This window comes from Ips typographus, linkage group LG11, assembly GCF_016097725.1.
Source record: "Ips typographus isolate SLU linkage group LG11, UJ_Ityp_2.0, whole genome shotgun sequence".
NCBI classification, from domain to species: domain Eukaryota; kingdom Metazoa; phylum Arthropoda; class Insecta; order Coleoptera; family Curculionidae; genus Ips; species Ips typographus.
This window is the reverse complement of record NC_138432.1, coordinates 6,034,083-6,057,194: the sequence shown is the minus strand read 5'-3', so window position 1 is coordinate 6,057,194 and position 23,112 is coordinate 6,034,083. Positions and strand designations below refer to the sequence as shown.

At 33.2% G+C, this 23,112-nt stretch overlaps 1 protein-coding gene across 2 annotated transcripts in view; it reads left to right on the top strand.

Annotated features, from left to right (window-relative positions):
- The window catches only part of Dop1R2 (dopamine receptor 2), a 52,782-nt gene that overhangs the window by 28,168 nt on the left and 1,502 nt on the right, over positions 1-23,112 (top strand). The window contains exons 3-4 of one of the 2 annotated variants that reach the window (XM_081989432.1): positions 22,495-22,579; positions 22,842-22,925. In XM_081989432.1, coding sequence (XP_081845558.1) covers positions 22,495-22,579; positions 22,842-22,910 — 154 coding nt within the window. In that variant the 3' untranslated portion in view covers positions 22,911-22,925. The remainder of the gene's footprint in view (positions 1-22,494; positions 22,580-22,841; positions 22,926-23,112) is intronic. The other variant, XM_081989431.1, reaches the window with a different exon arrangement.

Here is a 23,112-nt window from a genome sequence, read left to right as displayed (position 1 = left end):
TTCCAAAAACTGGCGCACAAGCGTTTTTTATCCGATATTCGTGGCATCATACATAATAGATTTAATGTCGCCTTTATAAATTCCTGCCCATAAAATAAAGTAAATTTGTTCTAGGAAGCACGGTATTAGAAAAAGATTACAAATTATGCTAAGTTTTTAATACAAAAATCATAAATCATTTTTCGTGATAAATTACGTTCAGTTCGGTATTATAAATTATTAATATCAAAACTGGGACTGTGCTAAGCTGAAATAATAAGTAATTGTTTAGAAAAATTCCTCTGAAGGAAATTTGAGCTTTAAGGCTAGAAAACCACATACAAACCAGCTTATTTAAACATGTTAATTAACTTTGTTTATATATACGAAGCTTAAATCGATCCGAGACGAAAATGCTATGCAATCAAAATCAAAGAGTTAAGGGTTAATAAACATAATATTTACTCTCTGTCTGTTCCTAAACTTTAAAAAACCGTGTTTTCAATTATTATTTCTTGTAACCAAAAAACAGACGGATTTTATGATTACAAATTTGGTTGTGGTTTTTAACAAATTGTCATAAGTAAATCTTAGAAGATTAGTGAACACTCGTCAGTCTGTCATGTTGCGGCTTGCTGAAAACAAAAGGGGCATAACAGTTGAATCTGCCTTCGTCGACAGTGACAGATTTTGGCATAAGTAAGCGAACAATTGGGCTCATTTTATTACTAAAATGTTGAAGATGGGCGGTCGAGTGTCTTACGCTAATAGCAAAACCCATTAGTCACCTGCAATTGCTCCAGAGTCTGGCACAATTAACGACAGTGTAATTGTAGCACTGTTAGTGTTTCAACCTCAATGATTTGCTTACAACTTGAACTAAAAAAATATATAAAGTTGCTCAAAACGAGATGTCTTTATTACTCTCTAAATTACTCATTGTTACTTACTCACTAGTTCATAAAAGCTTTAAAAATAACTTCTAAACAATCAAGCTTTGCCCAGAAATTTGCAATTGGACTCTAGTCAATTTTCAGGTTTGTGAACACTAACTACATTTTCTAGCTCCACAAATTGACTTAAAAATTCAAAATTACCCTTTAAGGTTAAGTTTTTTGTTGTTTGATTCTATATTTTATATTTCCAGATTAAAAAGTAGCCTGTAAGTTTTCAAATTGACTTTTAAACATTGAACATTTTCTAGCCACAAAAATTGTTTTCATGCAACACATTTTCAAGTCAGTTGAAATTTGAACACCCTGTAACTCAGTTATTTTTGGGAGTTCAGGGTGGTTCAACCACTTAGAAGATTTGCTTTGAGCTCCTCTTTGCAGTGGTGTAGAGTAAAAAATTCTATCTTAATAATTGTGTACAGGGTGGCCAAAAAATCTGAATCACTACAATTTTCATGCACCCAATTTCATGTGAAACTTCCAGTGATGAGTTTAGCACTTCTTTACAAACATTTTAGCAAATTTTTCGTAACTTTCACCGTTTCTGAGTTACTTGCGTACAGGGTGACCAAAAACATTCAATTGTGTTTGTAGAAAATTGAACAATTAAATAAATTTTCAGCATTTCTAGCCACAAAAATAGTTTTTTGACTTATTTCTAGATTTTCAAAGTTGCTGAAAGCTTTAAAATTGTCTTTACCTAAGTAGTCAATTTTCAGAACCCTTTGCTTAAGAACACTCCTTAGGCCTTCAAGTGTATAGAACAGAAAAACGCTTTTCATAGATTAATATTTGTTTTGCTTTTATTTTTATTAATTTTGGTTGATTGGTTTTATATTTGTTAATTTGTCTGACTACTATACTTTCACCTTCTTCAAAAGGCATATTGAAGTTTTAATAAAAATCATAAATAGTATTTTCCAATTGTGTTGGTTTCCGCATTCATTATTAAAAGAGAGAAACATTCTTTTCAATTTGTCCGTTTTCTTTTCTACCTACGCTAGAAAATAGCTAGTTTCATTAAGTAGTTCCATCCAATGTTACAAATCCTCAATTGAGCCATATTTGTATATTCTGAGGCAAATACATTTCTTATTATTTGTAAGGATGCGTTTAGAGGCCTAAAACACAATGAAAATATAATATTTAAATAGAGAAAGTTGATAAAAATCCTCTGACGACTACACACCAAACCAGAAAAAAACGCTAAAGTCGACAATCACAAAATATGAAAGATAATTTTAAGAACTAAGACAAATACAGTTATGTCGTCACTGCCACTTCTCCTGGGACAGAGAGTACTTCCAATTTGAAACCAAATGCTTGATTATAACAGTATAAATATTTATAATTAAAATCTAACACCATGCATATTGTTTTCATTCTGTGAGTAAACATGTGGTTTAAGTGTATTAATATTTGCGTTGACATATTTAATTAACCAGTAGCTAGAAAATTATGTCGTGTATATTTTGTTTGCTGTCCCAAACAGTAATTTTTTAACATTATTTAAATTAAATTTTAGTGAATTGTATGTAAGTTTCAATATTATTATGCAACTCTATAGCAAAGTTTTCGTACATTAGTAAAGATTTAGATGGAGATTGTAATAAATTTAATAATAAATACCCGCAAAACGATAAATTTGATGGCAGAATTTACGAGGCATATCTATTAAATTATAGGTGTGTAATTAATTGTCAGATTGCTAACGGCGGTAATAAAAGCACTAAAATATTTAATTCTAATAGTCTAGACGAGGTTGGTTCTAATCCAGCTAAATATATAAATTCCTATTAAGTTAAGGGACTAAATTAAGGTTCTTGTTACATTAAACTAGACAGCGTATAGCAGATAAACCCAATATACATCTAGTACAAGCAATTTGCGGCGTTCAAATCAGAAGACTTTGTCGATGTTGCCGGAGCACAAATAGTTAAGTTCTCAAAGGGGATAACAGGAACAAAGTGAAAGGGACAGACATTAAAAGGACTTCCAAAGTCCACAATACCGGCCCTCGGGGTTTCCTTCCAGTTGCCGAAAGACAAAATGTCCTATTTGGTGCCAATTTGTCCGGCAAGAAGCGACGCACTTCGTATTGCTTAAAAGCTAACTCCCCCGTATTAGGTTTATATGCCGAACTGGGCTTCCCTTCCGAAAGCCTGGCCGGGTTTAAATTGCCTTCTTGAATAGTGTTTAAGAGAAAAATTGCAGAGTTTCGCAGAGATTTCGGGAGATCCGCGTCGTTCCTATTTTACTCTTCCGTTCCGCTGTGATTGCCTGGTGATCAATGGCTTTTTCAGAAGGATGGAATCTCGAAATGTTTCTAAATTAAAACGGGGTAGCAGAATAGAGAAATTCCTTTGTTTCAATGGTTCCGTTTCAATTCTAGTCCAGGAAAAGAAAAAAGAACAGGTACATGTCGATGAGATCGTAAAATGAGCTTCATAAACAACAGTTTTCTAGGTTTTTTATTGCTGATGTAAAAACGTAACGAGCCCTAGTGGGAAGGGATTCGATCCTAGGTTTATTAACGCCAAATGAAGGAGAGAGAAGGTTTACTGCATCATCCAAAGTTATGTTTGCTGCTAAGCCTCGGATGTTTTATCTTATTGCTGTCAGGTAATTTTTGATGTTTATTGCCTGCAAGATAACCACATCACACTTTTTAGTACTGTTATGACGGAATAAACTTGTTTTCACGAAAATTTAAAATAAAAGTGTACAGTGTCTGTCTAAAAACGACTCTAATACTTTAAGTAACAACCTCAACGATCACGTTACTTTTACTACCAATGTCAGCAACAATATACGGTTTAAGGGATAATTGCGACAAATATGATTGTTTGCTGGTCAAAAACGCTGGAGAAGTTTGTCCAAGTTGTCCAAGTGGATCCATTTACAAAGGAAAACTTTAGACCCATAGACTGTTTTAGATAGATAGAAAACTGAAGGTGTCTACGACGATCAGACTGTTCTAGACAAAACTGTGTTTTGCTTAGGTTCATTTTACTGAACAACTAAATGTGTTCCAGGATACTTCCAATTTTCATTCTCACGAGGTTCTATCTTATCCCAACGATTTTAATTGTCCAGATGTTGATCTGGATAGTATTTTGATCTTTAATGGCGAAGCAGATACGAATTCAACGTTGCAGTGTGAGTATGGCAAAGAAAAACTGAAACTTGGTGAGGGATTCAAGTACGGGAAGAAGACAGAGATATCCAGTTGTATGTTTTGCCTCCTTTGGTTACTTGTAAACAAATTTTGTTGAAATGTATTTGAAGAAATTATACTGCAAATGCTGGAATGAAGCCTTTTTTCTTAATTTTATTGAACTAGTAGTTAGAAATGTAAAATTATCAAAATTTTATTTTTGGAGAAAATGCCAAGAAAATTCCAGGAGAATTTAAGAAAAGGTTGATAAGACCTGAAACTATAAAATTACAAATAGTGGCTCATTTGAGGGAATTAGGCTCAAAGTTGCGTTTATAGCTTCATGGAGCCAAATTTGACAGTTCCGACGTCTTAAGGAAAACTTTTATACTTTTCTCACTTCACGTGAGAGCTGTCATAACTATCGAAACCCGTTCACCAGTGACCTAAAACTATAAAATTACAAACAGTTGCTTATTTGAGGAATTACACTAGAAGTTGCGTTTAAAGCTCCATGGAGCCAAATTGGACAGTTGGTACCTTAAAAAACACTTTGTACGTTGCTTACGTCACGTGACAGCTGTCATAACTGTCAAAACTCACTTGGCACAACACCATTACATATTACTTTAAAATAGATCCAACATTCTATTGATCCTATTGAATCTTTACAATATTTATGAAACTGGAATCTTAATTTTATCGGCACGTTAGCTTAATTATAAACGCAATCAAAATTAAAACTTTGTAAAAGTTGAATGGTGTCTGAAGCTTAAAGCATTTTAATTAAATAGCTTAGAATGTTCCGTAGTGAAATTACTTATTAATGATTTAGAATTTCCGGAAACCAAAAATGTTAAAACTGCAGATTTTATAAATTGACTATGTATTATTGATGAAATCAATTAAACTGAAGACTATTTGATGAAATTTTATATACAGGGTGTCTCAGTTTTAAGTGCCCAAACTTTAATGTCGGATAGTACGTCGAAAAATAACAACACTTTGCTATATAAACCTATATCCAATAGGGCGTCGTTACTGATATACAGGGTGTTAAAGTTTTTTAAAAAAATTGCTTATTTGAGAATTTCTCGAAAACCGTTGGAGATATTGTAATGAAATTTTTGTGTGAATATCTCCTGTTCAAAACGTCTTCAATGAAATAAAAAATTGAACTGTGACGCAACCAGTGTCGTACTTACCGACGTACGCCTAGGTACTTTGGATAAAAAAAATGTTACGCCACTGCCTTTTTGGAAATTAAAATTTGTTTTTGAGATGACTGTTCAATTTGGGAGACAAAAGTCCTCTTGTGTTTTTTCGGATTGACGCACCATTTCAGAGTAAAAAAAGGAAAGGTGACATCATTGCATGTCTTAATTACATGGATTAATTAAATTTTATCGTTTGGATGACTTCCCATTCTGGTTGGTGACAAATGTCGAACTGACAGCACATTATAATAACGTTCAATTTCAACACTTTAAAGTTTGTTTAGTTCTTTTTTTAAAATGCCACACTTATTTACTAATGCCGAGTACGCTGACATACATTTTATTTATGGATACTGCAACGGAAACACTAACGAAGCGTGCCGAGAATATGCTAGACGATTTCCAAATCGAAGGTGTCCAAATAAAAAGGTTTTTATGAAGGTTCATCACTTGTTGAGAGAGTTTGGATTACGCAAAAACCCAGATAGACCTAGAAGACCACATGGAAGATTTGAGGCAAACATTTTAGAAGTGTTCGATAACAACCCCACAGAAAGTTGCAGAAATGCCGCTAAGCAATTACGAGCGCGCAATATTCCAGTCTCAAAGGATGTAGTCCATCGAACCTTACGAAAGAATGGAAGAAGACCTTACCATTTGCAGCCAGTGCAATATTTAATGCAAGAAGATGGACCGAGGCGTAGAGAATATTGCAGTTGGCTGTTGAGATCAATCCAAATTGATCATTTGTTTTTGCGTAAAATTTTATTCACTGACGAAGCCACATTTACCAGAAGAGGTGTTGTGAACTTTCATAACTTGCACGTTTGGGGGAATGTAAATCCTCATCAAGTCAGACCCCGAACTTTTCAACAAGAATTTAGTGTTAACGTTTGGATAGGTGTGATAGGTAACCATTTAATTGGTCCCCATTTTTTACCTCCTCGCCTGAATTCTCACCTCTTTCTTCAATTCTTGGAAAATGACTTGGGTAATTATTTAGAAGACGTTCCACTCAACGTGAGACAGCAAATGTGGTTTCAAATGGACGGCGCACCTGCTCATTACGGAGTAAATGTTCGACGCTGGTGTGATTTGCACTTTCGGGAGCGCTGGATAGGTCGTGTAAATAATGCACATAACCATGATTATGTTCCTGGTACAGGTCCAGCCGCTTGGCCCCCAAGGTCACCCGACCTGACAGTTTTAGATTTTTTTATATGGGGCTTTCTCAAAGACAAGGTGTATTCCACTCCAGTTCACACCGAACTGGAATTAGTAGGTAGGATTGAAGCAGCCTGTGAAATTCTTCGCAATAATCCCCATCAAATATCTGCAGCGGTCAATTCTACACGTCGTAGGTGTCAAATATGCATTGAGTCTGATGGTTTCCATTTTGAACAACTATTGTAAACTTCGTCACAGATTAATTACCATTTGCGCGAACGTTTTAACGGGAACTAGTTAAGAGTTAAGTATTTTGACTGAGACAAAGAGCCATAAGAATTGTCACAGTCAAAACTTAACGTAAGCTTTCCCTAAAGTATCTCTGTCCAAAAGGCACTAAATAACTTTTAATTTGTTAAGTTTTATTTAATTTGTTTCCTAATTTAAGTTATGTGATAATAATAAATTTTTATACCATTATAACCTTTCCTTTTTTTACTCTGAAATGGTGCGTCAATCCGAAAAAACACAAGAGGACTTTTGTCTCCCAAATTAAACAGTCATCTCAAAAACAAATTTTAATTTCCAAAAAGGCAGTGGCGTAACATTTTTTTTATCCAAAGTACCTAGGCGTACGTCGGTAAGTACGACACTGGTTGCGTCACAGTTCAATTTTTTATTTCATTGAAGACGTTTTGAACAGGAGATATTCACACAAAAATTTCATTACAATATCTCCAACGGTTTTCGAGAAATTCTCAAATAAGCAATTTTTTTAAAAAACTTTAACACCCTGTATATCAGTAACGACGCCCTATTGGATATAGGTTTATATAGCAAAGTGTTGTTATTTTTCGACGTACTATCCGACATTAAAGTTTGGGCACTTAAAACTGAGACACCCTGTATAATGCTGGAAATATAGGAGCTTAATTATGTTCTGTGCCAAATAGTGATTTTGAGTGAAAATAAGTTAGAAGAATATAATTAGAAGTACATATAAGTTTACAGTGTTTAATAAACTTAACTATCTTAGAAATACTAATTTAAAACAATTATTTTGATTTCTAAATTTGTCTAAGCAATTAAATGAACATACAGGAGAAAGTTATACAGTTGATGAGCAAAAAGAAAGCTTTTTACTTATAAATACTCATTTGCAAATGTAAAACATTTTATTTCTACAAAGTGCAACATCATAAAGCCAGTTTGTCGTGCATTAACAGAAAACTGAGACATTTTTAACTGAAACACGGCAGTCTAACATAATTTACATTTTTTATGTCGTTTCTGCTTTCGCTCATTTCCTTCAGTCTATTCCAATTTTTTTAAGCATGCGAGCAAATTATTGTTCTAGGGACACAAATCAAATTTAATTCGACTTTACGGTTATGACAGTCGTGAAAAGCAGATAAATATCACCCTTAATGGTTGTAAACGTTAAACGTCCACTCCTTTTTGCCACGTTAATGCAAATTCATATACTTTTTTTTCGGGAATCAGAGCGTGGCAAAGGAAAGAAATTACGCAAAGTGTGAAGTTCTAATTCCTCTACGACCCTAATGCTTTGAAACCTTTTCGTTTAGTCCAAAGGAAATTTGGAGAAAAAGAGGAACCCCATTTTCGCCTGAAGTTTGGCCCAATTCAACCAATTTTGCATTTCCGGGTTTAGGCCCTTATTTTGCAGAGTTTGGTATAATACAAATTGAGAGATTTTAGTTTGTTTTTTCGATAAAGAGACGCTGCCGTATTATTTGAAATCCATAAAATGCTGTTCTTAAGTAGTTAAATTTAAAAACTGTACTATACTATGAGTAATATAAATTTTCCTAAAAATCTGTTGTAAAAACTGATGAATTGAACACAAAATTGACATTATGATCCTCTAAATATTTTTTTTTAAATTTTCTAGATTCGTTGAAGTCCAACATTTGACTTTGCGAATGCTGCCTGATATTAAGACAGTATCATCTGCATATTTCAGGTGGTAATTGTCGTCTATGTTTTACACACGTATTCCAACAAAGTTGTAAATAAAATTAAGAAATTCTAGTTTTTAAGTCTTAAAAATGTTGACTTAAAAACTATTTGAGTGGTTTCAAGTCTTAAATTATTTTATTTAAAATGAGCTTAGGAGAACTAGATACAATTAGTTACAAGAAGTAATTGCAAATTGAACAAATAAATTCAACTATGATTTGAAAAATTACTTGAATTTGAAGATCTCTTCTTCTAAAACGATGTTTTCAGTAGGGAATACAAACTTTAATTTCAGCTTTATTGTAGAATTTTTGGTATCTATCTATCAAATATGTAGTGATTTCTCTTTGAATAAATTAAAACTTTCTTACTTGTCCAGTATCATTTTTCCTGTTTTTACAGCACGGTTCTTTAACTAAATAAATTGAAGTTAATTTCACGTGCCGTTGACGTTGTAATTAATTAAGAACTGCATCCGTAATTTTTGCAAGTAAACGACCGCTTTTGACAAAGTCAAATAATTAATATCCGAAGTAATTTCAAATATGCAAGGATGAATTATAGTCGCTTTGGATACGACTCTAATTGCGGCTTAGAGAATTTCGAACGTCATATTATTAAACGAATGCCTTCAGTTTAAAATTAATTTGACTGATATTTGTAATGAGTTTTCTGGTGTATCAAGTTTTTTTCCAAAGCTTCAGTTTGACTGTTTTAATTAATGTTTCAAAAGAACGGGCTGGAAACAAAGTGGGAAAAGCGCAGCTTAATTGACCATTAAACGGATTATGGACTAATTTACTTCAGTGTCTTTGTGAAGCATTGTAACTAAGGCAACATTTTTAAAATAGCCTAGCGTAAAGATCAGACAGTTTTAGTAAATACATTATGTAAAATTTACAATTCTATTGCGGGCGTTAATTAAGCTTTTGAGACTGTAGGTAAGGTAAGAAACGATGGCTTGTCAAGTGTTAAACATACGTATTTACCTGTGTAAATAAGTCATCTTGAATGTGTAAACAGAAATAGGGTTGAATCTCGGCAAGATGCAACAAAATGGAAATGTAGCCTTATAATTAAATTAACCCCCCTTTAAAGTGAACACTTTGATTATTATTCGTTGCAACAATTTGATTTATTAACGCTGTGGAGAATGGGATTAATCGAATTTTTGTGCAACCTAATCCAATATAAAAGTGCAAAGTTGGGTGGGGTTTTTGGCGCAATTTAATAACCGATTATACCCGGTCCAAGTCAAAATTTGGGCATCTGGCCAACTTTTTTGCCATCAGACTTATAAATTCGAAACTCTCAACGTTTTCGTTCCGCTGGCGCCGACCGCGGCTTTCCAATAAAACATTCCCCCATAAACCCAACCTAGAATAATAGAATAATATTAGTACACTAAACTTATTTACCGCATTAAAAATTAATTTGGTCCATTAAGTTTGATTGCTGTAGTAAAGTGAATCAAGCGCGAAACGCCGTTTTGTTATAGTTTCCCCACATAAAAATGTTATTATTATGTTTTTCAGTCACCGAAAACGTCTCCATTAAGCAGAAAAAAAGTTTATTTGTCTTAAATTACACCAAAGATAAATATCATTTTGTTGATTTTCTTTATAAATAGTTTTATTTTACGTGTGTGACTTAAAAATGTACTTAAAAATCAAAAAAATCTTCTAACTAGTGGATTAGCCTTTTTTGTTTATTGCAAGCTAAAAAGTTTTCCTCTAGAGGGATCCTAATTGAATTTCTTTCCATTTACGGACGCTTGCTATTAGGTGGCTTTTTGCCAACCAAACGTGAAGTGGAGTAAAAGACAGCTCAATGTTCTTATTTGAAAAGTTTGTGAGATATTGAATTTTATTAAATTTTTGTTACGTTATTTTTTTTTTAGTTCAAATGAAAAATATGACTTTCATATCAGCTTTCCGTTAAAATTTAATTCGTAAATCACTTGGGCTACAGCTTGTCATTAGGCAATACTCTTTATTATAGAGCGACATTGAACTATTCTATGAAATCACAGGTCTAAATTACTGCAATTGCTTCAAATGAGTCTTACCAACTACATATTAATCCAAAAACAAGTTGTTTGTTTAGTTATTATTAGAATACTTCAAAATATGTCAAAAAACACGAGAAATAGCTTTACATTTACAAACTGACAATTGCCGAAATAACTCTCGTAAATCTCAGAAACACGTTTCGAAAACTGTGTTAAACTGTAACTCTTGCAAATTCTAGGCTAATTTGTACAGTTTTAACATTAGTGTCAGATATCACGTGGTTTTTTGGAGGATAATTTAGCTAAGTAGTCACGTAACCACTTCCAAAATAACTGTCATAAATCTCAGAAACACGTTTCGAAAACTGTGTTAAACTGTAATTCTTGCAAATTCTATGCTAATTTTTACAGTTTTGACATTAGTGACAGATATCACGTGGTTTTTTGGAGAATAATTTAGCTAAGTAGTCACGTGACCACTTCCAAAATAACTGTCATAAATCTTAGAAACACGTTTTGTATCGAATACTGAAAGAAAACTTTTCTAAACCCTGATTTTTGCAGCTTTTAAGCACAGTTTGACAGTCAGAGATAAAATTGCTTGTCAAACTCACTTGGAGTGAGAAAATGACTATTTTAAGCACATTTTTGGAATCCTCATTAAATTTCATATTCTACAACCTGAAAAAAACACTGCAAGATTTGGTGAAATGAGGGAAAAAAGCGAACTGCCAGAAACACAGTTTAAATGGACAGTCAGGACAAAATCGTCTGTAAAACCCACTTAGAGTGAGAAAATGACTGTTTTAAGGCTATTTTTGGAATCCTCATTAAATTTCCTATCTTATAACCTTAAAAAAACACTACAAAATTCGGTACAGTCAGGGAGAAAAGTGGTGTCAAAATTTGAACTGCCAGAAACATAGTTTGAAAGGGGAGTCAGGGGCAAAATCGCCTTGTAAAACCCACTTAGAGTGAGAAAATGACTATTTTAAGACTATTTTTGGAATCCTCATTAAATTTCCTATCTAATAACCTTAAAAAAATACTACGAAATTCGGTACAGTCAGGGAGGAAAGTGGTGTCAAAATTTGAACTGTCAGAAACACAGTTTGAAAGGACAATCAGTGACACAAACGCCTGTCAAACCCACTTAGAATGAGAAAATGACTGTTTTGAGACTATTTTTGGAATCCTCATTAAATTTCCTATCCAATAAGCTGAAAAACACTTCAAGATTTAGTACAGTCAGGGAGAAAAGTGGTGTCAAAATTTGAACTGCCAGAAACACAGTTTGAAAGGAGAGCCAGAGGCAAAATCGCCTTGTAAAACCCACTTAGAGTGAGAAAATGACTATTTTAAGACTATTTTTGGAATCCTCATTAAATTTCCTATCTTATAACCTTAAAAAAACACTACAAAATTCGGTACAGTCAGGGAGAAAAGTGGTGTCAAAATTTGAACTGCCAGAAACACAGTTTGAAAGGACAGTCAGGGACAAAATCGTCTGTAAAACCCACTTAGAGTGAGAAAATGACTGTTTTAAGACTATTTTTGAAATCCTCATTAAATTTCATATTCAACAACCTAAAAAAACACTGCAAGATTTGGTGAAATCAGGGAAAAAAGCGAACTGCCAGAAACACAGTTTGAAAGGACAAAATCGCCTGTAAAACCCACTTCGAGTAAGAAAATGATTGTTTTAAGCACATTTTTGGAATCCTCATTAAATTTCCTATCAAATAACCTTAAAAAAAACTCTACAAAATTTGGTACAGTCAGGGAAAAAAGCGGCGTCAAAATTTGAACTGTCAGAAACACAGTTTGAAAGGACAATCAGTGACACAAACGCCTGTCAAACCCACTTAGAATGAGAAAATGACTGTTTTGAGACTATTTTTGGAATCGTTATTAAATTTCCTATCCAATAAGCTGAAAAAACACTTCAAGATTTAGTACAGTCAGGGAGAAAAGTGGTGTCAAAATTTGAACTGCCAGAAACACAGTTTGAAAGGAGAGTCAGAGGCAAAATCGCCTTGTAAAATCCACTTAGAGTGAGAAAATTACTGTTTGTTTTAAGACTACTTTTGGAATTGTCATTAAATTTCCTATCTAATAACCTGAAAAAAACTACAAGATTTGGTACAGTCAGTGAGAAAAATTGGTGCTAAAATATGAACTGCCAGATATACTGCCACATATACAGTATTTCTAATTAAAAACTACGTAAAATAAGATGAACATCAAAATTATTACAAAACGCAAACTAACTGAAACACTTTTTTATCACAAATCACATCTTGTAATGTTAGTATTATCCTCTTGAAACGACGAATAAATGCATCTTTCAGATAATTTATATTCAGCAGAAGAAGGTAATATGAGATGATAATATTATGACCAAATTTGTTATTTTTATGGCTACTGAATAACCTTAAGCGGATATGAAATTGGGTACTGAAATTAAATATGACGTGGAATTATTTAAAATGTACAGTTTTATTCCTACAGCAGCTTGAGTCATGGACCATAATAACAAGTAATTAATCCTTTTTTTGCTTTGTATGTTTATTTTCTAAATACAAAACCTGCTCAAGATTTTTACAGTAAATTTATTCCTTAACAGTTGCTACTTTAATAAGAAAATATACCCAAACGGTCCGCTAATATTACTTTTACCAAATTTACTGAAAGGATTCGAACCCACCGTCCTGGAAATAGCCCATTAAATCTTCATTAAATTTCCAAAGTTTATTTGAATATTAATCTTACCGACGACAACCTAATTTTCTTTTGGTAACTTCTTTGCTTACATGTGGGTTTTTTCAAACTAGATGTGGAATTTCAGTCACACTATTATTTTGCAACAAAGTTGAAAACTTTAGAAAGCGAGTTTTTAACTTTCGTAAATCTGAAACTCCAGTCTAAGATATGGATCTAACACTCCACGGTTTCAATGCTTTTCTTTTTGTCCACTGGTTTTACACTTATTTCTGTTTTATATGGGTTGCAAAGTCATTTAATCTGGATTAAATTTCAGCTATCAGCGAGTTTTTAATCCAAACTAATAAGTAAGTAAAGTGATTATCAAACTCCACTACTAAAAGATCCACAAAGTATTCCCCATAAGAGCATTAATTAAGAAAATTTCAAGATAAAGCTTCTCATAATATTTTCCAAACAGGCCGCTCTTTGTGCCAACTTTTAACTTATCACAAACTCTTTTAGTCTCGCGTAAAAACTTTCTTAACCTTAAGTATATTAAATCAGCATGACCCGCGACCCTTCCTAAATTGAGTTTGAACCAACACAAACAAAATTCTACATTATACAATTTGAAGGGTACAATATGCATAAAAAGTTGATGGAGTTAGCCAAAGTACTTTCGGGAGTTTTTTGGAATAGTAATGTTTAATAAAAGTTTTACATTGCGTGTTAAGCTTTCTAGTGTTGAGTTATCTTCATCGTTGCCCTGGTTCTCAGTTGGAATTGATATGTTGGCGCACTAAATCCTCACATAAAAGCGGTATAAGAAGTTTTCGAAGTATTTTCTGGAGAAAAACCCTTGTCTTTCTGACTGAGATTTGTATCTGCAAATATAAAAGTGGAACTCGCGAGGGTGAAATCCCTTTAGGGAATTGCTCCACAACAATATGTATTTAATCAGTGCTGGTTTTCAAATCTCTCTCTATTTCACGAACTACATGGATTTCCATGATTCTAGTTTAGGTATTGTATGTCCCAATTCGTTAGAGTTGATGCTTGTTTAATTCATTTGATAGTTAACCAAGTAAAGTATAGGTTACACTAACAATTTGTGGTTTGTTCAAAACAGTAATTAGTGCTAAAATCCCTAGAGTTGAGAAATACTTACCCTTTACCAGTTTAGCGTTCGGGTTAAAAGTGCATTTTTAAGGTAAAAAACTTTGACTTAAAATCACATTTAACACAAATACCATTCAATATTTTTTCCCCAAACGTATTAAAAATTTCAATAATTATTTATTTTTTAGATTTTGTATTTTTTACAGTTCAGTAGCATGTTAAAAGTTGAATTTGTAATTAAGTATATTAATTTTATTTTTTATGTCTATGTTTATTTTTTTCTGTCGTATTGGGGCAACTAGTTCATCTGTAATTGCATTGACAACTGTCAAAATACTATAAAGCTGTAAAAGCCAATTATTTGAATTCCAATCAAATTAATACAAATCACATAAATTATATTTTAAACGTCTATGGTTGGGATTCCGACAATTGTGACTGTTTTGACGTTTATTCAGCTTGTAGTCTAAACTGACATTACATAGAAACTGCCCAAATACAGCCCAAAAGACGATAAAACTATAAAATACAATTGAAAGGTAACAAAGTATATTAAATGCATTTTCTGTCTCTATGAATAAGATTTTGACACTTTATTGTCGTATTGGCACAGGTAGTTTTATTTGTTATAGACAACTGTCGAAATTGTACCATAAAACTATTAAAGCTGTAAAAGCAAATTTGAGTTCCAATTAAATTAACACAAGCCCCAGAAATTATTTTATATGTGGGGGACTATGGTTGGGATTTTGACGTTTAGGTTGTAGTCTAAACTGACATTACACTGGAAACTATCCAAATACAGTCTAAAAGTTGAAAAGTAACAAACCTTACAAAGTAAAGTAAAGCGGTTTAATTGTCATATTATTTGTCATTCTTCAAGTCAAAATTCAGTCCAAAAGACAATAAAACTATAAAATACAATAAAAGTTAACAATCTTTATGCACAATAGTTATTTATGATACGAGTGTAAAATGCTTTAACTTTTAACACTAGTGCCTTAAAACACTATTTTTAATAATTAGTAGCGTGTTAAAAGTTGATTTTTTCAAACGCATTAGGCGTTTGTAGAAAAATTTAATTTTTGATGCTAAATGGGAAAAACAAGTATTTTTTTATAATTCACTTTTAGTACATTTTTTATAATCTTGCAGATAAGTAAACATTACAACTCTACAATTATCCTATTTTACACGGTATTTAATAATTTGTATATTCTAAACTGTTTGCTGTATTGTATTGCTACGTTAACCTACAAAGCGATGAAGGAGCGGAGTTTTCAAATAATTTTTGATTTGGCTGGAGCTCTAGAAAAAGCTTGCAACTTTTGTTCTTTAATTGATTAGATATCACAGTACAAGTAACTTTACTATCCTACTTTATAAATTGTATTTTTCTTACATTACAGGTGATAAACCATTAATAAAACATGAACTTTTGTCTTAAACTTGCCGAATAAAAACGAGTAAATCAGCTCCTTGGCAAGGCGATAAAGGAACAAAGAAAACATTGTTAGAGACGCTCTTAATACGAGTTAGGATCCTTGTTCAGGTGGTAAGCCTTGAGAGAAAACAATTAATATCTGTAAGGAACTGAGAAGGGGAGATAAATGAACTGCTTTATAGAATTGCGGATCAAGCTACATTTTTCTTAATTACTGTTTAATTGATATTTCCTAGAAAGCCATCTGACAGCTGTAGGTGCATTATATCATTTTGCCATTAAACTTTTAGGTTTTAAGGGTACGGTCGGGCCAAAACTAATCTCAATTTTGCTTTCTCTCTGTAGAGCAATAAAATCTACAGAAACTGCCATTATAGTTAGTATTGATTAAAAACAGCTTTAGCATCAGATACACCAGATCTAAATGGGTATGTAAGGAAACCTTATCTCCTACGTATGCATAGCCATTCGGTTTTTCAATTTCAGCGCAAATAGAATGGAGAGCTCCCAGTGGTATCTTTGTTATCAACCTCTAGAGAAATTCATTGTGATGTTGTCCTTATTTATCTCACGCAAAAAAAGAATAAGACGAAAACGCTCGACTAAAGCGTTTACAAATAACGTTCCACTTTTTGGTTCACTTACCCTAGGAGAGAGTAAATGGCAGGAAGGTTAATACGTTCATTCAGCAAACGTCATTTCTCTTCATTTTGACATTACTCAACCATTATGCGTAACGCGCGTCCCTTTTCAACTAAAGACCACTTTTGTCACGATAAGCTCCAAAAATCCCGGGCTGGCTTAGGAGGTTTGTTCCTCCAATAGTTTTCTTAAGGTCCCTCAATTTGAAATATTAGCTCTAGTGACTTAAATGGTTTAGGTCAATGTAGGTCAAAATATTGTAATTAATCAAGAAAATAATGCCCATTTTTATACTACAAGATAATTGGAAAGACTAGTTGAAAACCTTCCACTTTCAAATACTTGTAAGGTTATGCTAAAAGCTCTACATAAATCCATTACATAACTCTAAAAGAGATTTAAACCCCCCCAATCGCATAAAATAAGGGTCATTAATAACCTTTAAATCTAGGATTAATACTGTAATTAATTTTATTAAATCTTTTAACAAGATTTGTGGGAGTGTAAGATTTTTTATTAAAATCTGCGACGACGTTTTAAGCTTAACATTACAAATTGGAACAAATTCTGTAACAGTAGAAACTTTCGTAATTTCCGTCTTTATTTGAATTTCCTTTCATTCGTGATGAAAATTAAATTTCCGTTATAGAAAAGATTCTCACCCTAGCTGACTTATAGTACCTAGTATTAATATTAATAGACTAAACCTTAAAAAGCCTGTCTTGATAATGATTATGTGTTAATTACAAATATGTTGGTAGTTATGATTAATTATCATTCAAAAATAAGGAAGGGAATTCCCATATTCCGGTAGAATGATTTTTCATTTGCTATTTGGCACCCTGCGGAACAGAACATCCAAAATCGCCGCTTTCCAATTGATTGAAACGGATTGACTGGGATTGAGGAAATCCATTTAAAGGCAATACAAACTCTCCCTAAATCTATATTGTATACCGTTTATGCAGTGTTGCACAATATTAATATTCGCTGAAAGAAAAATAATTAAAGTAGGAAAATTGTTAGTTTGGTGAAATTTTCCCGTTTAACTTAGATTTGCATCATCTCGTGAAAGTTTCCGCTCCTCGGGCGTGAAACAGATAAAGTTTGGGACGTTTAACTCCGGAAAAATTATCTGCACGCTAAATCAGACTGACTGGTAAAATTTCGGAACATTTTATAAAGGAATATTCATAAAATATGATTACTTCTAATTTCAATGAGTTTCTATGAAGTAATAGACATTAGAAGCCACAAAATAAGGATTTAGAGTGATTTCCACGTAAACAAGAGAATTTCGATTATTAGTAAAGTTTTGGGGTAAATCAATCCAACGTTTAGTGATTATGAAGGAATCAAAACAATCTAAAAGTTTTCTCGCTGTTGGCTGTAGAATACCAAAGTGTCAAACAATATGTCAATATTATAACTTTGCTTTTGGTTGTGTGGCAGATGTGAGATAAATTCAAAATGAGGATGGAAAAGAGTGTAAAATAATTAAAAACAAAAAAGTAAATATTTTACTTTAGCAAGAAAATTTGAGCGGTAAATTGCCAGTAAAATAAAGCTTTTCATTCAAAAGAAGAACAAAAGTATAAGATCATTAACAATAGGCAAAGTTACATATTTATACAGGGTTAACCACCAATTAAAAGTTTATCAAGATCAAATATTTATAGAAATTTGAAATTTTAGAAGGTAAATTCGATGCGTGCTATATTTTAAAAATATTTTCATCTTTCTATCACTTTCGGTTTAACCGGAAGTAGATGTCAACTTGCTTATTTTAAATGAAACACCCTGTATATTATCTGCAACGGTTTTCGAAATATTGACGTTTGAAAAATGACATTTTTAGTTTTTGGAGTGCCGTACCTCCTAATTTAAATGAGATAGAGCAAAACGGCTTACAATTTCTTATCTTAACTTATTGAGATCTATTGCGTGATCATATTAAAAAATTTGACAGACATTTTGACACCTGTCAAAATTAAAAATATTACCAAATGATAGAACTCAAAAAGTTAAGATAAGAACATGCAAGCCGTTTTGCTCTCATCTCATTCTGGTTAGGAGTTATGACACTTGAAAAACTGAAAGTAGGTATATTTGAAATCGATAGTACTATTCAAAAATACAATAATATACAGAGTGTTCCATTTAAAATAAGCAAGTTGACATCTACTTCCGGTCAAACCGGAAGTGACAGAAAAATTAAAATATTTTTAAAACATCAAATCTCATCAAATTTCTTTCAATTTTAAGATTTCTATTAACAACGAACAGTTTCGGTGGCTAACCCTGTATAACAAAGATATCAATATGTGCTAATTGTTTGTTTTCTGGCTAACAAGTTGATTAAATTAACGTTGGTTTTCTTTTATCAAAACATTGGAATTTCTAATTATTACACGTGTGGATCCTATCAAAGGCATCCCATATCGCCTCGCAAATGTGGTTGGTTCATGCTTCACGGATTCTCGTACAGGTGTAGATGCTGTTTGCGTTTCAATAATTTATTAGTGGTTAATAGACAAATATACAATGTCAGATAACGTAGCAGAGAATGCATTAGATAGACTAACTGTCACACGCACCGACAAACTTAATCTTAATTAAACACTAAACTTGGCTCACATTCGTGTGACGTTATAGAGGTAAGGAGGATTCGCTGTTTGGGTCGAAATTAACCGTCTCGTTTGTAAAGGATCAATGCTGTGCAATGTGTAGACTGGCTAATTCTACTAGAAATGTCTAACTAAGTTGAAACGTATAGTTAGGAAAAGTTATTCACCAAGAAAAGCACAAAAGAATACTCAAAACGTACTATTCTGTAATATTTACGAGCTAATAGCTGTAGAGCGCAAACTGTACGTCTAAAATATTCGAAATAACAAGGTGCCTCTCGACCATATTTTTAACCCTCGTAAATACGGTCTTTATTATTCACTTTTCTCGTTTTTACAGCATTAAATCCCGTTTCGGAAAGCTACGTTAATAACGAAGTAATTGCCTGGTATTCGATAAGTGTAAACGCGATATGAAATCGAATAATGCCGCGTGATTAACGGATCTAATTCCTCAAAGCTGTGAGGCAACGAGAACCCCTAAATTATGACGTTGTAATTGATCTGCTGCTAATCACCCGAGATGTAGGAAAATAATAGGAGAAGAACATTGGAGTCAGTGATTCGGGAAATAATCCGGTAATCGGTGATAAATTCTTTCCTGTCGCTGATTTAAGCTTGTAACTTACACGCACGGTTTCCTTCGCTCTAAAAACAAACTGAAAAAAACTGACATATCCAGAACTAGGAACTGTAGGAAATTAATGATGGAAATGCAAAAATTTAAGTTTTTAAAAAAGTTTCTGTTAAAATCACCGAAAGAAATATACAGAAACTTCCTGGTGGAAGTCGACCAAATGAAACTCAATACTTTATTGCAACCTCATATTTCGTCAGATTTAACGGACATCTTTATCATAAGAAGGAAGTAAACTGCGACGTATTTGACAGTTTACGCTTCAGAGCCCTGGGTTGCCAACTTTTATGGGCAGTCTCGAGAGGATTGAAACGACGAGAAACGTGAAGGTATAATATAAGTCAAGAATCAAAGTTGGTTTTATTTACAATCTAAGATAGGATTATCAACAGAAGACCCAAAATACAACTTAGACTGATTCGGTAGTTACTTAAAACTTGATTAAAAAACTTCTTTGCCAAAATATTCGTTTAACTTCAAGTCGAAACTCAATATTGTATAACTTTCTATATCGCGTCTCAACTGCCACATGTGCGAAATTTTTTTTAATGGTATTAGGGTTGGCAACTTACAAGGCAAAAAATGAAGAGGATTGGCAAGTGGAGTAACAGAGCAGCAATATTAAAAAATATTAGAAAGGGAGACTTTCTGATATTTCAAGAATGCATGGTTTGGAATGTTTTATTTTAGGAATACAATAACTGAGAGAGATTTATAGATTGTTTTATTATTGTACTATATTGTATATTACTATGCCTTTCAAGAAGATACACACAACAACGTAAGACAAGACAAGAAATGTAAAAGTGAGGCAAATTTAAATGGACCAAAATTATAATCCATACATTATTTGAGGTTGTAATAAGTAAATAAACAGCTCGTCGTTTTGTCGTTTTGAATATGGCAAAGACCTCTAAATGCTAGAATAAACATTCTGGAAAGGTTCCAGAGCCCTCTACAAGTGTCTTAAACCTTCCCAGAGTTGTTTTAAAATGCCAGAGGCATCTAGGACCATTTTGAAAGTTCCATAACACTCTAAAGGCTATTGTTTTAAATTACCAGAAGCCTCTATAAATGTCTTAAACATTCCCAGAATTGATTTAAATGGTCAAAGGCCTCTACGACCGTTTTCAATGTGCCAAAGACCTCTAAATGCTTTTGAGAATCTTCTAAAAAGTGACAGAGTCCTCTAGGACCGTTTTGATTGTGCCTAAAACCTCTAAATGCCTTTGAGAATTTTGTAAAAAGTGCCAGAGCCCTTTAAAATTGTCTTGCACTTTCCCAGAATTGTTTTAAATTTACAGAGGCCTCTATGTATCTTAAACATTCCCAGAGTTGATTTAAATTGCCAAAAGCCTCTACGACCGTTTTGAATGTGCCAAAGACCTCTAAATGCTTTTGAGAATCTTCTAAAAAGTGCCATATCCAGATCCCTCTACAACTGTCTTAAACTTTCCCAAAATTGTTTTAAAGTGCCAGAGTCCTCTAGGACAATTTTGAATGTGCCAAAAACCCTTAAATGCCTTTGAGAATCTTGTAAAAAGTGCCAGAGCCCTTTAAAATTATCTTGCACTTTCCCAGAATTGTTTTAAATTTACAGAGGCCTCTATGTATCTTAAACATTCCCAGAGTTGATTTAAATTGCCAAAAGCCTCTACGACCGTTTTGAATGTGCCAAACACCTCTAAATACTTTTGAGAATCTTCTAAAAAGTGCCATATCCAGATCCCTCTACAACTGTCTTAAACTTTCCCAAAATTGTTTTAAAGTGCCAGAGTCCTCTAGGACCATTTTGAATGTGCCAAAAACCTTTAAATGCCTTTGAGAATCTTGCAATGCCCTTTAAAACTGTCTTTCCCAGAATTGGTTTAAATTGCCAGAGGCCTCTATAAGTGTCTTCAACATTCCCAGAGTTGTTTTAAAATGCCAAGGGCTTTTAAGATTATTTCAAAAGTTTCATAGACATCTAAATGCTATTTAGAATCTTCTAAAACATGGCAGGGTCCCCTACGACCATTTTAAATGTACCAAAACCTCTAAATGCTTTTGGGAATCTTCTAAAAAGTACCAGAGCTCTCTACAACTGTCTTAAACTTTCCCAGAAATGTTTTAAATTGCCAGAGTCCTCTAGGACCATTTTAAAAGTTCCATAGACCTCTAAATGCTTTTGAGAATCTTCTAAAAAGTGCCAGAGCCCTCTACAAGTGTCTTAAACCTTCCCAGAGTTGTTTTAAAATGCCAGAGGCCTCTAAGGCCATTTTGCAAGTTTCCTCTACAAGTGTTCTACACCTTTTAAAAATTGTTTAATTTTTGGTATATAAACAATGACTGGTTACTCATATAATATACCTATACCTATAATTTATTGCCGCCCTTGCCTTAAGTAATCAATCCATATTACTTTTAATCACGGACATACGTCTTTTGCTGGGGATTGTGTCGCAACAGTCAAAAGTCCCTGAACAGACTATAGCTACGTTTTTTTAGAGAGAGACTTATCAAATTTGCAGACGTCGCAGTTGCATCCTTTTACTAAAAGTAATATAAATAAGCACAAAACTCTCATCAGAGTTCATACATGCAAACCCAAGTTTGTTAGGAGTAAACCCGTAAGTAATTTCAGTTCGTAAGGCCTTGAGATAAACTCGGAAACATAAAGTCTTCACCTTATAGCTGCTTCCCTTTTTCTTGTTACCCTGTTGTCCTTTAATTTTAACCTCAAATCCTGCTTGTGTATATTCAAAAGTTAATTCTAGTAGTAAAAAGCAATTTTTACTTCAAATCAGAAAACGACAGCTAACTTAGGTCGTAGCATTATGGGAATCTTAAGCTGATTTAGTTTCTTTAATTTTCAGAGCGTTTCTAAGAATCCTGTGTGTGTGCTGTCCCAGGTCAGTCAGGCGAAAATACCAACCAGCCTTTAGAAGTAAACCTAGTCAGGTGAGAGAATCAGCAATTTATCCTCTTTTCAGCGTATCACGCGGGGCATAACTCATTTAAAGAGCTCTCGCTCTCCGTTTCAGCATTCTTTTTAAATAAAAGCTCTACCAAGAATTATTAAAGTCCGGCGATCCTTTTGTGCCAAAGGGCTATAAAATTCCATGGACGTAATGTCTTTATTTAATTTGACTTACTGTAATACGTTTCGACTTCAATATTTTTAACATTCTTCTCACTCGTGCTTTTGCATTTTTCGTATTAGGTCGATGAAGGTTTCGGCGAGGTAATGTACAACTTTCTAAGCATTTTCAAAGTCCACGCTCGAGTTTAAAGGAGCAGTGGAAAGGTTTGCAACTTTAAATACTTTGCCCTTTTTCCATCTGAGAAAATCCCGTATCTTTCCAAGCATGGCCCAACTTTTTGCACACTATGCTTCGTAAGCACCGACCCAAAATTCGATATTCTTTACCGAAATAACCATCAATATGTATTAGGTACGTTTTACGTTCTCCAATCTTTGTAGCGAGACCCTG